The sequence below is a fragment of the Hyperolius riggenbachi genome, chromosome 1 (assembly GCF_040937935.1).
Source record: "Hyperolius riggenbachi isolate aHypRig1 chromosome 1, aHypRig1.pri, whole genome shotgun sequence".
NCBI classification, from domain to species: domain Eukaryota; kingdom Metazoa; phylum Chordata; class Amphibia; order Anura; family Hyperoliidae; genus Hyperolius; species Hyperolius riggenbachi.
In genome coordinates, this window is record NC_090646.1 from 476,212,937 (window position 1) to 476,230,956 (window position 18,020).

At 44.3% G+C, this 18,020-nt stretch overlaps 1 protein-coding gene across 1 annotated transcript in view; it reads left to right on the plus strand.

Annotated features, from left to right (window-relative positions):
- OSGEP (O-sialoglycoprotein endopeptidase) overlaps nt 1-18,020 on the plus strand; it is a 35,662-nt gene that overhangs the window by 899 nt on the left and 16,743 nt on the right. The window contains exons 2-6 of the mRNA XM_068241292.1: nt 4,558-4,680; nt 9,658-9,777; nt 11,123-11,298; nt 12,186-12,281; nt 15,953-16,002. Of these exons, the coding sequence (XP_068097393.1) occupies nt 4,566-4,680; nt 9,658-9,777; nt 11,123-11,298; nt 12,186-12,281; nt 15,953-16,002 (557 nt within the window). The 5' untranslated portion in view covers nt 4,558-4,565. The remainder of the gene's footprint in view (nt 1-4,557; nt 4,681-9,657; nt 9,778-11,122; nt 11,299-12,185; nt 12,282-15,952; nt 16,003-18,020) is intronic.

An 18,020-nucleotide genomic window follows, 5' to 3' on the forward strand; every position in this document is an offset into this window, starting at 1 on the left:
TTGAGGAGTCTGATCAATTTTTGGGAGTTGGAGTCGGAGTTGGTGGTTTCATAAACTGAGTAGTCGGAATCGGATGATTTTTGTACCAAATTCACAGCCCTGGTAAGTATTAGACTAAGGAGTCGGAACCATTTTGGGTACCTGGATTCGGAGTTGAAATCGGTTGTTTCATAAACTGAGGAGTTAGATGATTCCACAGCCCTTGGTAGAGGATGGGTGGAGGGTAGTTTTAGGCACAGACATGGTCCGATTTCCCATAAGGCACTGTAGACTTGTGCCTACAGAAGCCTTCTGTGGTAGAGGCAGCCCCCCGCAGGTGTTCCCATGTGCCGCTCCTCTCTGCCCTCTCTCCCTTCAATGCAGTTTGAGGCCGACTTGTGCCCTCTCCTCTTCGGAAGCCCACCCCCTGCCTCTCCTGTCTTCGATTTGCCGATGTAAAGCACTGATCAGATAGGGAGCAAATCTGATACTACACGTACTGCGGTCATGTTGGCAGCTCCCACCTGTGACCTGAGCTAGCCGCCTAGGTGGTCTCCTGCACCTGGCTTCCCTGACATCAGGAAGCAGGATATCTGGCCAGCCTCACCACCCAGCAGTTCCCCGTCTGTCCACTCAGTTCTGTAACTGCTGCTGTCAGGACTTCGGACCCTCTCATTCTGCTGCGCCTTCTCGGCAGACTCTGGTTTCCTCTAACATCAGAAGACACATGAATACCTCAGCTTCCCTGCACGCACGGGGTTAGAGGGTCTGCCTGCACTTGCACACATCCTCTTTTATAGTAAACTGGCCCAAACATGAGCCAGGCACTCACTGGGGCCCCGTGATGAGGGAGGCATTGTAGTGAAAGAGCTGTTCATGGGGAACAATACAATGAAGGGACCTCTATGACTGGTTAGGGGCATTGTAATGGGTACAGAGTATAACAGAGCACTAATAAGGGCACTATTATCTGAAAGCCACTTATACCCGTGTTTCCCCGAAAATAAGACACTGTCTTATGTTAATTTTTGCTCCAAAAAGTGTGCTAGGGCTTATTTTCAGGGGATGTCTTATATTGGCACTGCATGATATGTCCCATGCTGGCCACCTCTTATTGCTGCTCACTGTAATGTCACAGTGTTAATCAGGCACCTGTCATGTCATCCCTGCACACAGATTATAAACCTGCTGTGTGCAAGGATGACATGACAAGTGCCTGATCGGCACTGCACGATGTGTCCCCTTCTGTTCTCAGTGTGGCTGCTCCAGCCCCCTAGCCTGTCTCTTGGCTCCCCTGTTTTAAGTCCTCCCTCCCTTCCGAACCCTGTGGCCGCTCCGTCCCGCCTCCTTGTCTGGGTCTCTGCTCCCAGTGCATTGTGTCCCCCCTCCCTTCTGACCCCTGTGGCCGCTCTGTCCCGCCCCCTTGTCGTTGTCCCCCGCTCCCCGTGCACGCTAAATGTAATGGCAGCCAGCGTGTCTTACTGTAGCCATGCTGCCCGGAGATCTCTGGCATCCTGTCTTCTTCCCTCTAGTAAGTTGTGTAGATGACGTCATCTACACAAGTGCCGGTTACTAGAGGGAGAAGTGAGGACGCCAGCGATCTCCGGGCAGCATGGCTACAGTAAGACCCGCTGGCTGCCATTACATTTAGCGTGCACGGGGAGCGGGGGACACCGACAAGGGGGCGGGACAAAGCGGCCACAGGGGTTGTAAGGGAGGGGGGACCCAGACAAGGAGGCGGGACAGATCGGCCACACGGGTCGGAAGGGGGGGAGGACTTAAAACAGGGGAGCGGAGAGACAGTCTGAGGGGCGGGATATGATGTGTTCTGCGGCTGGGGATGTGTGGCTTTGGGGCTAAGGACACATACACACATCAGACCATAGTCTTTTGAAAATGAAAGATCACAGACCAAATTTACTCCATTCCATGTAGTATGAGAGCCACACCTTCACAGTCTTTTCTATGGAGCTGAACTCCCCATCAGACAAAAATCTTTGCAAGATGCTGCACACAAACATGCTGCACACACTCAAAAGATCTGTAGCTGCAAAAGATCTGTTCCTGCCAAAAATCCATTCCTGCAAATTGCAATGATAGTCTATGAGATCTGCAGATCATCATACACACATGATTTAACTGACATTTATCTGCAGATCAGATCCACCAGGATGGATTTTCAGATCTGCAGATGAATGTCAGTTAAACAAGGTGTGTATGATGATCTGCAGATCTCATAGACTATCATTGCAATTTGCAGGAATGGATTTTTGGCAGGAACAGATCTTTTGCAGATACTGATCTTTTGTGTCTGTACAGCATCTGTGTGTGCAGCATCTTGCAAAGATTTTTTTCTGATGTGGAGTTCAGCTCCATAGAAAAGACTGTGTAGAGTATGGCTCTCATACTACATGAAGGGTGGTAAGATTGGTCTGTGATCTTTCATTTTCCAAAGACTATAGTCTGATGTGTGTATGCACCTTAGGTCTTATATTTGGAGGATGCCTTATATTCAGAGAAGGAATGAAATTGCAGCTAGGCCTTATAATCAGAGGATGTTTTACTTTAGGGGAAAGACGGTAGTAGGCACTATATTGAGGGGTGTATTAAAATTGCTAGAGATAGAGCCTTTTACTCAGATCTTCAGACTTCAGTGAAATTCTTGCACATGTCCTATTATACACCAGAAAAAAACGTGCTCACTTGGGATTCTCAATTATTGTTGCAGTTACAAATACAGTGGTATTCTATAGCTCATCTGATAGCCAAGTTTTGGGAGTAAAATTACAAAATTGCTCTCTTAAGCCTTGGTTGGTCCCATCTGGTTGGACTCTGGAGTTTCTTTCTTGTTTCCAATCACACTGATGACGCGAAGGGTACCTCAGGTAGCCAGAGTGAATGTAATTAACAATGGAACGGAGTAAATGATGTAAGAAGATTAAAGGACAACTGAAGCGAGAGGGATATGGAGGCTGCCATATTTATTTCCTGTTAAACAATACCAGTTGCCTGGCATCCCTGATGATCTATTTGGCTGCAGTAATGTCTGAATCACACCAGAAACAAGCATGCAGCTAATCTTGTCAGATCTGACAATATCAGAAACACCTGATCTACTGCATGCTCGTTCAGGGGCTATGGCTCAACATATTGTAGGCAGAAGATCAGCAGTACAGCCAGGCAACTGGTATTGTTTAAAAGGAAATAAATATGGCAGCCTCCATAATCCTTTAGCTACAGTTGTCCTTTAATGTGGTGTTGTTGGACACCATGGTATAATGCAGGGGTCAAGAACCTTTTTGGCTGAGAGAGCTACAAACGCCACATATTTTAAAATGTAATTCCGTGAGAGTCATAGAATATGTTTCAAACTGGGACAATAGGGCTCACGCCCCTGTTGACATGGTGATGTGTATACAGTTGATCCGCCAGGCAGCGGCAGTGTCAGACACGTCTTCAGCTTCTCTTGGGTTTCAGCAACATCAGTAATTTCCCCAAGAGCCAGAGAGTATAAATACTGACTAACACCTTGTACTAATACCGACTAACTGCTTGTACAATTAGCTAGCTGACTTGGGGGTTCATTCACTTTGTAGGACGAGATCTCGTCCTACAAAGTCACTGGACCTGACATGGTCCAGAGTGGGACAGTTGGAGCAGCCGTTGTTTGTTTTGGGATAGCGCGAGTAAGTTAGTGGTGCATGCTACAGCATTAGTGTGCCTACTTTGAAAATTTTACTTGCGCTGCCACACTAAGATGTGCAGCTTGAGCAGTGTGGCTTAGTGAATAAACCCCTACTGATTTGTCTGTGAGCCAGATGTAGCCATCAAAAGAGCCACATCTGGCTCGCGAGCCATAGGTTCCCTACCCCTGGTATAATGTATTAGTGCTCTTTCATATTAGATAATGCATGCAGGAACCTGATTTTGTGCACGCGTTATGACCTACAGTGTGACGTCGGGAAGTTGCAGTTCAGTTCAATGCTGATCAGCGGCGATAGTTCTAATTCACCAAACGGTAAAAAGAATGCAGGAGCTGGACGATTAAAAGCTCTCAGATGCGTTACAACGTAACGCTCTGGAACGCTTTGTCTAATGTGTCAAATAGACTTTTATGTTACCTTTCTAACCGCATCCTAGGAGCGATCTGTCAAAACGCACGGATCAGCTCTTAGTGAGAAAGAGCCCACAACCTTCTAAAGATGTTAGTGCCCCAATGGTTGTGCGGTAGCAACAACCAAGCTTTTAACATAGGGCTGGACAAATTATGATGGAATTCAAGAGCCACTTTGCAATCCAGGAGCCACCTCCATAAAAAGCTGGAGAAAACCTCAACATCTATTTTTCAACCCTGTCTTTAGCATCTCTGATTGGTGCTTTAATGAAGATGTGAAAGGAACAGCAAACAACAATGGTAGCCATTACTGTTTACAGTATTTAATGCCTTAATTGGTGCAGATTGATATTACATTTACATTACCACATAATATTTTTACACTAGTCATTCTGGTGAATGGATTATTCCAGAAAAAAATGAAGTTTTTTATGGTGAGTAATCTATTTAACTTTTTTTTGTAGGCATCACAATGACAATTGTACTTGGGTTTGAAGGCAGTGCCAACAAAATTGGTGTTGGAATCATACAGGATGGAAAGGTGCTCAGCAACCCACGCAGGACCTACATAACCCCTCCAGGGCAGGGTAAGAATGAAGAATATTGGTAAATAATTGTATGTGTCATTTGTCACAAGACAGAAGTCAGAACTACAGCGAATTAGCAGCAGTCTGTCTAACCAGCCTACAAGACTTCTCAAAGCCAGCTGGTAGAATCAATAGTCGGCCAGTGACACAAGGCCCCTGCATTTGACACATACACGCACGCACGCTGATGGCCCGGCATTGGTCGGGTATGTACTTGTCTGGTGATGGCTCGGCCCACTTTTTCTATCCCTAAAACACAATTACTCAATGACCTAGTTTGTAAGCTTTGCAGTCTTTGGCATCAATAATTTGCATTGAAATGAAACAAATTTGATTGGCTGTTTGTGGCCCCACCCCTTTTCTGAATTTTAACTCCAGTCACCCAATGACCAACTGTATCAGGTTTGAGGCTTGTGCCATTAACAGTGCAAAAATGGCAGCAAGTAAATATTTCCCTTGAAAATCAATAGGTGAATTTTGATTGGCTTTTGTAGGCTCCACCCACTTTTCTGAATATTTATCCCATTCACCCAGTGACAACCTGTGCAATGTTTGAGAACCCTACCATTAACAGTGTAAGAATGGCTGCAGTTTTTCCCAGTGAAATTTGTATTTTTCTCCGCCCACTTTTTGGTTAAGGGTGGGGGGAAAAGTATCCTATACTTTATTCCAGGTAATGTACTATGTGTGTGCCAAGTTTCATTCAAATCCGTTCAGCCATTGTTGCGTGATTGAGTAACAAACATGCAAACTTTCGCATTTATAATATTAGTAAGATACAGTATATAGATATATTATGTTCATGAACATTTGCAATAGTTTTTGTATCTAATCTGTGTTGTTTCCAAGGTTCTTTGGACAGATTTTAAATGCAAAGTTTCTACTTTGAATTAGATCTTATGGACCACCGTTAAAACTTCTTGATGTGTTATATAAACATGTTCCCATAGCTACTTCAGTTATTACTGATTAATCTGTGAATACTGTATTTCCATTGCCTGTAAATGCCTGATTTACAAAGGAATCCTCAGTGGGAATATCTGTCTGTTACTGTATTAGGTAGTAAGTAATTGCAGCCCAAACCTCATACTAGAAAAGTGGGAGTTGCTGAAGGTTAGTAAATCTGCAGTTGTGTGGCTGCTGCGTCCTGGAGGTGCCCCGTTTCAATAAGTCCAGGCTAGCCTGTATATATGTAAAAGTATCTTGTTGTGGATGCTGCATATAATGCAGCCACACAACAACTAATTCACATATATCTCAGCAGCACTGATTGTAATCTGATGTGACTCAGATGAAGGTGGAAAATGTTTGTCACTTACCATTATCGAAAGCAGTTTCCAACTAATCCAGTGCAGGTTTTCTGGAACACTTGTAATAGCCCAACTGGAGATGCAAATCACGTGTGTCCTAAAGTGAGTTTAAATGAGCTTCTATTTTTTTTCTCACATCCCTGGTGTGTAATCCATTATAAGCGAATTTCAGGCAGATTCCTGATAATCATCTGTAAAAAGCAGCACTCTTGTTCCTGAAACATTTGGGTTGATGCATTAAACCATGGTAATATTGCTGTGCACAGATAGCACAGATAACCTGCGGTACACTGCTGGTAGTCATGGTGATATTGCCATGCGCTGTCTGCAATATTACTGCAGCTAAGTGCATCAACACCATTGTCCACGACTCATTTAAAGAGACAATTTGGCCAACTGTCTAATGCTAGGTACACACGATACAATTTTCTGGCAGATTTACCTGCCAGATCGATTTTTTTTTTTCCAACATGTTCGAACTGAACGTCGATCAATTTTCTGATCGATTTCCGTCACTTTTATGGAAATCGATTGCAATTCAGATTGGACATGATGGAAAAAAACGATCTGGCAAGTAAATCTGCCAGAAAATTGTATTATGTGTACCTAACATAAAAAATGTTCTAAAAAAAAAAATGCGCTACTGATAACTTTTGATGGACAAAAAAGAGAGTAGGTTCACACTTGTTTTAAAAACATGTCCATGGCTCTTCGCTTTTCGGCCCTGATCAAAAATGGAGCCACAGATACCAATGTTAAAATAGCAGCCTTCTTCACTCAAAAAAAAAAGTATCTATCTGCGTTCAGGGGGATCCGTTTTGAAAAACTGAACGGACGGTCCGGATATGCAACATTTTCCCGGACCGCCCATGGATCTGGATACACTTAGGGGGTAGTGAAATGCAATTGGAATGTGGATCCCCCTCTACACTAGCAGCTTTGGACACAGAAACGGATCTGTTTTCTGTGTCCCAGCCTGTGGGTGGGGAGGGGCCCGCCATGCTGGAGGTGGTAGCTGCCAGGACAGGGGGGCTCGGTGCCTCACTTCCTGCAATGCCGCCCTCCAAAGTATAGAGGGCTGTATTGCAGGAAGTCAAGCAGGGAGTGGTGGAATGCAAACAAGGTAAGCTCGCCGCCTACAAACATTTGAAAAACTTTTGCGCAAAGTAGCTGGAGAGGGAGCAGGGACAGGGGGGCCAGGTGAGGGCCGATTGCTGATCCTCCACCACCAACCCCCTTCCCCCGTCCTGGCTGCATTCCCCTCCGGCACTGCGGCCCCCTCCTCCCACAAGCTGGGCATACGTTTTCCATGGACTGGAAACATGTGCTATTGTTGCATTACAAAAAGGGAAAAGGGAGGGAAAAATATACATTTCACCAAATCTGATTCATTTGAAACAGATCCGATCTGCTACAGACAAGTGTGGACCTAGCCTTAACCACTTGAGGACCGCAGTGCTAAACCCCCCATAGTGACCAGGCCATTTTTAGTAAAATAGGTTACTGCAGCTTTAAGGCCATTTTTAGTAAAATAGGTTACTGCAGCTTTAAGGCCGCACAACACAGCACACAAGCGATTTCCCCCCCCCCCCTTTCTCCCCACCAACAGAGCTCTCTGTTGGTGGGGTCTGATCGCTCCCCCATGTTTATTTTTGTGTATACAAATATTTTTATTATTATTATTTTTTTTTTTCTATAAAAAAGAGAGTTTCTTTAAATCTTTTCCCTCCCCACAGCTGGCCAATCATGGCGATCGTCTGTCATAGGCTTTGTAAGAATCTATACGTTGGTTGCTATGGGCAACAACACTACACCTTTGTTCGGCACCATATCACAGGAAGTGTGATAACTCGACTCTCATCACAGCAACAGCATAGGAGATAGATTTTCTTAAGCCCCATCTACACAATACGATTTTTTATACGATGCAATTACGATTCTATTTACGATCCAATTAAATCCAACATGTCCAATCGGGATTCGATTCAATTCGATTTGCCATTGTTTTGCAATGGCAAATTGAATCGAATCGAATCCTTATCGGACATGTCGGATTTAATCGGATCGTAAATAGAATCGTAATCGAATAATCGTATAAAGAATCGTATCGTGTAGATTGGGCTTTAGACGTCCTCAAAGTTTCAGGAGTTTATTCAGTAAACAGATATACAGATGCTTATCTCTACATGTTGTTACATCTCAGCGAAGCAATTGGTCTGTAGTAAGTCCTCTTTGCGTTACCTTGCATACTTGATCTATCTCTAATAGCTAGATCAGGCCTCTCTTATGTTACATGTATACTACGTTGCACTTAGGCCTATATACAGCATACAGTTAGATAAGATGACAATACATTACAAAAAGAGTAGAGGGTGGAAGTCATCAGCCAGAAGACAGAAGCAGCAGAAGTCGCCCCCCCGGGAGCCACGTTAGCTCTTCTTATACTAACCTCTGAAGAGTTAAATGTGACATCATCTGAGCAGGGACGGATCAATAACTTATCGCCTGCTATTGGCTAAGACCCCGTGATATCATGACGAGCACAGTCTTTACTGAGCCTGCCCTGGATAGTTCCATTTTCCAAGGAACTGTCATCTTGTTCTGAGGAGGCCATTGTTTAAAGAGACTCTGTAACAAAAATGTCATCCTGTTTTCTACCATCCTACAAGTTCCTAAACCTATTCTAATGTGTTCTGGCTTACTGCAGCACTTTCTACTATCACAGTCTCTGTAATAAATCAACTTATCTTTCCCCTGTCGATTTGTCGCCCTGTGTCTGGAAGGCTGCCAACTCTTCAGTGTTGTTGATCTGTTATGCACGCCCCCTCTATGCACACTCCCTGTGTGTTATTTACATTAGGCACCCTCTCTGCTCTCTTATCTTTGACTTACAAGCTGGATAAATCGTCCTCTGTTAGGGTGTGAAAGGAGCTGGCTGCCTGGGCTGTCACATACTGATGAATTACAGACACCGGGCAGAGCTGTCTGCAGGAAGAAACAATCAGCCTGTCACTCTTCAGTGGATGAGAGCTGCAGGGGGTAAACACACAAATTATCTATTGAGATTCAAAAGGAAGGCTGTATACAGCCTGCTTGTGTATGGATGTATTTTCTATGTGTGGACATACTGTACATCAACCTACTTCCGGCTTTGGTGGCCATAGGAGATGTCCCCTAACGCACTGGTATGTTTACTTTTGTGCGATTTTAACAATACAGATTCTCTTTAATGTTCTTGTGATAACAATGGCTCATGTTTATGTTCTTTGTCGCCAGCTAGTCTGGCCTCTGCACTGGATATCTCTGCCTATGAGAGCCGATAGCTCTCCAATGTCCCAGGGGGACAGCCAAAAGACAGACTGTTCACTTCTGCATTTGAAGTCCTTTCCTGATTGATTCGGTATAGTGGGTTGCTGGGAGGGTGGCACCAAATTGTACTCTAATGCAAATCAGACAGTATTCAAACGGAAATATAGTAGAACCCTGTGCCAAGCAAATAAAATGCAAATGCTTATGTACTGTTCATACACCAGTTTAATTTTTCGCTGGAAGTTGTAGTACACTTTGTACATTTTCTGACATTTTTAAAATCGTGTGCTTGCACTGGATCTCTTAGCTTTTACTTAGAAAAAGTGAAAATAATGGTAAATATTTGCTCACACTACAGGTTTTATGCCCAGTGACACAGCTCGTCATCACCGTTCCTGTATACTGGAAGTACTACATGAAGCACTAAAAGAAGCTCACATACAGCCAAATGAGGTAGACTGTGTCGCTTACACAAAAGGTAAAATTCATTTAAGACCTTGAAAATTGAAGTGTGCACAACGGTTCTCTATGATTTTCATCATATCTTGATCAACAGGGGCCATTAGTCACTTGGTCACAGTCTCGTTGACACTGGCTACACTACCCACTGTGCAACGCAATTGGACAAAAGAGGTTAAGGCAAAGACTGCAGTGTGTTGCCAAGTGGTACAACGCGGCAGGCATTTGCATTGGAGTCAATGGCACCGCAGCAATTTATTTTGATTGTTGCGGTGGGGATGTGCATTAGCAGGTCGTCCTGTCCTGCAGGGAACACATCACTGTTTGGGGCGGAGCTATGCATATTACCCTGTTTGCGCACTCTTTTTTAGGGTAATGTGCAAGGGGAATTGGTACAGTGCGATTGTCCTGTCCCGGGCTTTCATGCCTCAGGAGAATCGCAACGCACCTTGGGCTTGATTCACTAAACCGTGATAACTCATAGCACGGCCGCGCTAGCGTTTTCGTGTGCGTTTTCGCATGCAATCGCAAATTTTCACGCTCGAAAACTAGCGCGGCCATGCTATGAGTTATCACGGTTTAGTGAATCAAGCCCCATATGTGAAATTAGCCAAAGGCTCCAGCTAATGAGTAATGCATATGCATTGCATCTTTGATGTTGTACCCTTTTCACATATCTAAAGGTTTGACATTCTGCGTGCCATATGAGAGACCCTGGTTTTATCCACAGAGCCTGCTGTTGTCAATGGAAACAATGGCTAGGTAAGATTCTAAAGGTTTACCTCTCAAATGAGAGCCATGGAGGAAAATCACTTTTATTTGGTTGTCTTGATCACTCTTCCAGGGCTATGATTAAAAACCAGTACACATGTTACAGAAGGTTTGTTTGCCATATAAACAATATGTAAAAATAATCATCCATCTATTCCTTAATAAAACTGTGATCGAAAACCTTTTTGGTCAAAGATAAATGAAAACAGCCTGCCCACAAATAGATTGGAAAAGTAGGTTTTTTTTTTTACTTTTGTCTATAACAATCATTTGTGTACAGTGTTTGATGAACTACATAAAGTTCAGGGTGCAAATATCCCAGCATGTCTTTGTTGTCCAGGGTTACACCGTGTTTGTCTGGTGGTTATCAAGAGAAGTTGTGGGTGTATGTCTGGTCGGAATCTAGGATGAGGACGTTGGAAGAGCAGTTCTCAGCTTTTGTGTCAGTATGAGGCTTTAGAAACAGTTTCAAAAAATACGGAATTAAAAATGATTCACTTGAAAGTCTGCCATGCAGTAATTTTTTTTTATTATCATTATTTGGTATCTCTCATGTTTGAGTGTTCTCAGTGATGCTATTCTTTTGTATTTAGGACCTGGGATGGGAGCTCCGTTGCTGTCTGTCGCCATAGTGGCACGCACAGTATCACAGCTGTGGAAGAAACCCTTACTGGGAGTAAATCACTGCATAGGCCATATTGAAATGGGGAGACTGATTACTGGGGCTGAAAATCCTACTGTTTTGTATGTGAGTGGAGGCAACACACAGGTAAACTACCTAAAAAGAACAGTAATACTTTATAAAATGTCATATTTTGACTATAGATGTGGGCAGGGGAGGAGAATGACTGAGATAAATAAACTTGTGAAATTTTAAAGCACACATGAAACTGGGGGAAGTGACTTTTACTTACCTGGGATTTCTTCTAGTCCCCCGTAGTCTTTGAGGTCGGTGTCCTCCGGGTCCCTTCCATTGTTCCGCTGTCACCCCAATTAAAGTCCGTGACACAGCTGGGTGGCACGGTATGGCGCATGCTCTGTCCTGGCCATGCGCCTCCTGTATGGCAATCCCATGCCAGGGAGCATTCTGCGCATGTGCAGTTACAAGCAGGGCTGTGGAATCGGTACAATAATACTATGACTTCTCAGTTTATGAAACCACTGACTCCAACTCCAGATACCCAAAATTTCTATGGAATCGGTACAAGATCATCTAACTCCAATTCTGACTCCTCAGTTTATGAAATCACCGACTCCAGGTACCCAAAAACTGCTCCGACTCCTCGACTCCAACTCGACAGCCCTGGCCAAAAGTCTTTACAAATTGTGCAATCAAGGAGGCGTGCAAGCAGGGCAGAACATGAATACTGGATTCCAGGAAAGTCCTAATTAGAATTAGTACTATGAATACATGTTATCCCTCACATGTGTATGTATAGCTCTGCTCTTGTGGGTGTTTCCAGTGTTTAAAGAAAAATATTCCCTTTAGAGCTACAAATAATCATGCGCTGATATCTGATATAAATTCATCAAAAGGTATGCTACACTCCATGCTTGCCTGACTGTTCATCTGGTAATTATGTATTATTGTAGATTTATTACTGACCCCCAGTTACAAAGCTAATCTGACCTCTTGTGTGGTCCCTCCTGCTGCAGGTCATTGCATACTCTGAGCACCGCTATCGGATATTTGGTGAAACAATAGACATAGCTGTAGGAAACTGCCTGGACCGCTTTGCTAGAGTCCTAAAGGTAAGACTCATTCCCTTTTCCTTTAAAGCAGCAGGGTCAGCCATACTATGCTAGAAAAGAAAGCACATATATAAGTAGATAACTACTTGTTCTACTTACATAGCAGATGTATTGTACTGTCCACGTTTTAATTTCGGGGAATTTTATATATAGTAAATGAAGAGAATTCTGTTCTTGACATTTGCGATTTTCATTCCCTCTGACTGAAGCCAATCCTGAAGTAATTTCCTCCCTTACTTTTTTTCATTACAGCAGAAACATTTCTGATTAGATTGGAATGCTTGCAATGCAGGGTGAGGTTCCAGGCTGCATAATAAACACAGAGCAGTGGGTAAATGGAATTTGATTTTGTGGTTGACAGTCCCTCTTTAACTACCTAACGGTTGTGTCACACCAATGGGCGTGAACGCGGCGGCAGCCCCAGGACCACCTAACGCCAATTGGCGTCAAGTCCTGGAGCTGTGGTTTCCCAGGGAGTGGCCAGACGCATGTGCGATCGTTCCCTGCCGGTTCATGGACTTCCGCTCCGTGATCAGCCTGGTAGCCGCCAATTGCTAACAGGCTGTTTGTAAACAAAAGGCGAAAGAAATCCCCTTTGTTTACATCCGTACAGCGCTGCGGTCTCCAGGCTGATGCCTATGAGAGGTGAAGAACATGACGGATCACCGTCCTGTTCATTTCTGTAGGCGGAGGGGAGGGAGGAAGGAGAGGGAGGGGGACAGAGGGAGAGAGAACCTCTATGAGGCAGAAAAAAAAAAAGTGGCAGCAGCGATCGGACACCTCCGGCAGCATGTCCCCTTAGGGACAAAAGTAGGAGGGGAGTCCGATCGCCATGCTTCTTAGCTGGGCTGTGCAGGAAGCTGAAAAGCCTGCACAGCCCAGTGCAGGAAGAAATGGCCTGGTCTTTAGGGGGGTTTAACACTGCAGTCCTCAAGTGGTTAATGTCAGCATGTAGGAGGACAAAAGACAGAATAACGGACTCTGATACAAAAAAAGTATCCTAATATTTTACTTTTGTGGGACATTATTAGAAAAACTTGAGCCCTCTTACATACAATTTTGATTGGCCAGTTTTACCACTTCTATGTAGTATGAGGGCTCACCTACACAATCTGCTCATAGTGTTCAAAATCTGTTGGCCCTCATACTACAAAAAAGGTGGTCAGCACCTCTAATAACAATGCTCTTTAACATTAAAACATAGCTCTTTATTCAAAAATGATTAAAATCCATAAAAAAGATGGTCAAAGCTGGTTAGCAGCCCCATGCTTTGACCATCTTTTTTTATGGATTTTAATAATTTTTGAATAAAGAGCTATGTTTTAATGTAAAAGAGCATTGTTATTAGAGGTGCTGACCACCTTTTTTGGAATTTTGACTACCGTCTAGGTACTAAGGGACGGATGGTCTTAGCACTCTAATTATTTTTTCCTTTTATTTTTGATACCGTGGGACGTGGGTGCTGATCTTACTCGAATTCTTGGCCCACATACTACATGGAGGTGGTAAAATTAGTCAGTGATTGGCCAATCAAAATTACATGTGTTTATGCATCCTTAGTATGTAGTGTGGACACTTAGAAGTTATTTAAAGCAAGTCTGAAGCACAAATAAAATAAAAACAGATACTCACTTAAGGAGAGAGATGGCTCTGGGTGCTATAGAGCCTTCACATTCTCCTCACAGTGCCTACGTTCCAGCACTGGATCCCCGCTGCTCACTTTCACCACTGTTGGAGGCCTCCACAATCTTTGGGAGCACGAGTGCTCCCACAGACAGGCTGTTCCGTACTGTGAGTGTGCAAGAGAGCATGCATGCGCAGTACGGAGTGGCCAGTCTTCGGGGAGTGATGGAAGAGAGCAGTCACGATCGGTCGGAGACTGTTAACGGGGGATCCAGCACTGGAACGGGCACCGTGAGCATGCACAGGTCTTATTTCTTCGCATCTTGCTGCACTTTAGCTACACTTTTAGCATACACTTTGCATAAGTTTGTTAGTTTTTGCTGAGCTGGTGATCCCTTTATTAAATGTCCTTACGGAATACAATGGTTTTGTGTGACTTCTCCTACATCAATTGTATTTGTGTGGCACACACTGAATCTGGGTTGTGAGTGGTAGTGATTGGTGTTGGTGGTAAGATGGTCTACCACCACTTACTACCCCTCACCATCCAGATACAGTATGTGCCACACATATGCTGTTGCTATATATGAGGTTGCATGCACCCTTTGTGATCAGTAAAGACTTACCATAAGCCTCGTACATACGCCTGACTTAAGTCAGCTGAGACAGGCAAAACCCCTCAGCTGACAATCAGGTGTGTGTATGGCTACACAGCTGACACACATGTGTGCAGCTTAGCAATGTCACCTAAGGGGATCTGCTCCTGATCCCCAACAGGCGACATGCGTTGGGCAGGTGTATACACCTTTATAGGACAACAGTGTTCTCCCCAGAATTTTTTTCTAGCCGGGTGGCATAAAAAAGTGGCCGGGTAAGGCACTACAGGAGAATGCAGGGCCGGCGCAACACTGCTTACAGCATAGGAGGAGGATTAAGAGGCAAGCCGATGATGATATAATCACATCACAACGTAACGCAATTATATTTCAATGGGTCTTTCACACTAGTACTTTTTCAGTGCAACGGTTTCCAACTGAACAATGCACAGGATGCAGTGCAAGCATTAAGTCTATGCATTGTATGCTGCACCGTACGGGCTGCATCACAGAGGTAGGCTACAGTGTGACTTTACATGACTATTGAATTGGGATCCTTTTTGTCAGGATGCACAACACAATGGATATAGTGTGAAAGTAGGCTAAATAACAGTATCCCCAGATCAGCAGTGCTGGGTCTGTTTCACTTGTACACTGCTCATTTTCACCCAGAGCAGATCCATATAACACATACTTTACTTTGTTGCGCATCTACAAGGCATATAGCTACTCCTTTTCCTTCATTTATTAGTGCTGCAAAATGAAAATAAAGTTTTATATAAGGACTCTTTCATATGGGCAGCTGAAGGTGGAGAATTCACTGACTGTCAGCTGCTCTCTTGCACCGGTCAGGCATTTGTTAGTGCTCTGTACCAGCGGTGGACAGGGAAAGCCCTCCCCCGCAGCTTAATGTGCTGTAGTGCGCGCTATGCACGCCTTACATAACAGCGTTTGCTGCCATGTAAGGAGCGTGCCTTCCTTAGTTACATGCGTTGCTTCCTTAGCAATGAGCATAACATTAACTGCGGGTGGCCCAGCTTCTTGTTACCGCAATACTTTACACACGGCCGCTACGGTGTTAATTTAAATTGTTATGTAAATTAACATAGTAGCAGGACCACCAGCAGTTAAAGTTATGCTCATTGCTAAGGAAGCAATGCACTAAGGAAGGCACGCTCCTTACATGGCAGCAAACGCTGTTATGTAAGGCGTGCATAGCGCCCACTACAGGACATTGAGCTAAAGCAGTGCAGCTTGATGAATCAAGCCCCATGTTTGTAGAGCCCAGGAAACATAATGACACCAGATAAGCTTAGAGCAGATGAATTGGCATTTCTTTTTTTATTCATTATTCATGCAAAAAGCACCAAAATGTAACTACACATTCTACAAACCAGCCCTGACAAGTCTGTAACATGCATGTAATAAAATTTATTTTTCTCCCTACACAAGATCCCTAATGATCCCAGTCCTGGCTACAACATCGAGCAGATGGCTAAGAAGTAAGTAGAACTTTAGTGTTCATTTTTAACTTTAAACCTATTCCTTTTACTAAGTTAAGCACCATACACACTTAAGGTGTCTATACACACATTGATTTTCTCATTCGATTACAGATGGGAATTGATTCTTTCTAAATGTTTGATTTGATCGATTTTGAAAATCAATCAAAAGTATTGATTGGACTGGACAGAAAATCTAGGTCGATTGGGGTGGGACAGGAACAGCAGACAATCGATAGGTCATAACACTGAATTATTACTGAATTATTATTATTATTATTTATATAGCGCTGACATACTACGCAGCGCTGTACAATATATATCTTGTCACTAACTGTCTATATTACCTAGTGAAAGTACTGTAGTCTAGGGCCAATTTCAGGGGGAGCCAATTAACTTATCCCTATGTTTTTGTAATGTGGGAGGAAAGCGGAGTGCCCGGAGGAAACCCACGCAGACACGGAGAGAACATACAAACTCTTTGCAGATAGTGCCCTGGCTGGGATTCGAACCAGGGACCCAGCGCTGCAAGGCGAGAGAGCTAACCACTACACCACCGTGCTGGAATTGAACAGTGCAATGGTGCGGATTGATCGATTTTCAATAGATTCCCTGCTGGAATCTGTGATGCTGGGAATACACGGGTCGATCCGGCGGGCGATTAGCCGCCGGATCGACCCCAGCCGCGTGCCTGCGGATCGATTACCGCTCGTCCCCATCCTCATCAGCGCTCGATTCCCTGCCATTGTCCGCCAGCGGGGATCGAGCGGGCGGGAGTCAAGCGGCTTGATCGGGCCAGCTGAATATTATCAGCTGGCCGGATCAGCTGGTCGATACATGGTACAGAAACGTACCGTGTATCCCCAGCATTAAAAATTGATGTGCTGTGTGTAGTGGGAATTGATTCCTTCTGAATGTATTCTTTTCTGAAAGGAATCAATCATTTTGGAACATTGAGTGGAAGTCTATAAGTGAATGGCCAGCTTTATCTTGCCACCCAATGTAGCAAACAGATCAATCCCTCTATGATCTGAATCTGTCCAGAAAGGGATCAAATCCATCTATACACTGCACACAGATTTTCTATAGATTTCATCATGAAATCTATTAAAAAATCATCAAACCACAGCATTGCACAGTTTAATACAGAATCGCCAATCGCAAGCAATTTGGCTCGTAGCATTATAGATTTCTGGCAGATTTGATCAGTGATCTATGTCCTGCTATATACAAAGGAAAAATTCCTCATACTGGTGTGGACTGATGCTATGCAGCATTATGCATCCTCCACAAGAAAAACTGCATTGAAAGAGGACCTTACAGTTTATCTTTAAAACATAGTATGCATCTTCCTTTTATGTTAGGAGACATTTTCAGCAGTATTTATGTATGCAGAATCCCCGATCATCCGCACCAGGGGTAGGGAACCTTTTTGGCTGAGAGAGCCATAAACACGACATATTTTAAAATGTAATTCCATGAGAGCCATACAATATGTTTAAAACGAAATACAAGGAAATGTGTGCTTTTTATGTAAAACCAACTCTTTTAAAGTACAATAAGTGTCTGAATTCTCTTTAATTACGTTGTTATGCAGTTGCTAACGGTTAGGCTGGTCAGGATAGGAACAGCAGGTCATGTTGCAGGGTAGGGGGAGGCAGGTCAGGATGGGAACAGCAGGTCAGGTTGCAGGGTGGGGGAGGCAGGTCAGGATGGGAAGAGCAGGTCAGGTTGCATGGTGGGGGGAGGCAGGTAAGGTTGCAGGGTGGGAGATGGGGGGGATGCTGGTCAAGATGTAGGGCGGGGGGGAGGCAGGTCAGGATGCAGGGTGGGGGGAGGCAGGTCAGGATGGGAGCAGCAGGTCAGGTTTCAGGGTGAGGGGAGGCAGGTAAGGTTGCAAGGTGAGAGATGGGGGGATGCTGGTCAAGATGTAGGGTGGGGAGAAGCAGGTCAGGATGCAGGGTGGGGGGAGGCAGGTCAGGATGGGAGCAGCAGGTCAGGTTGCAGGGTTGGGGTGA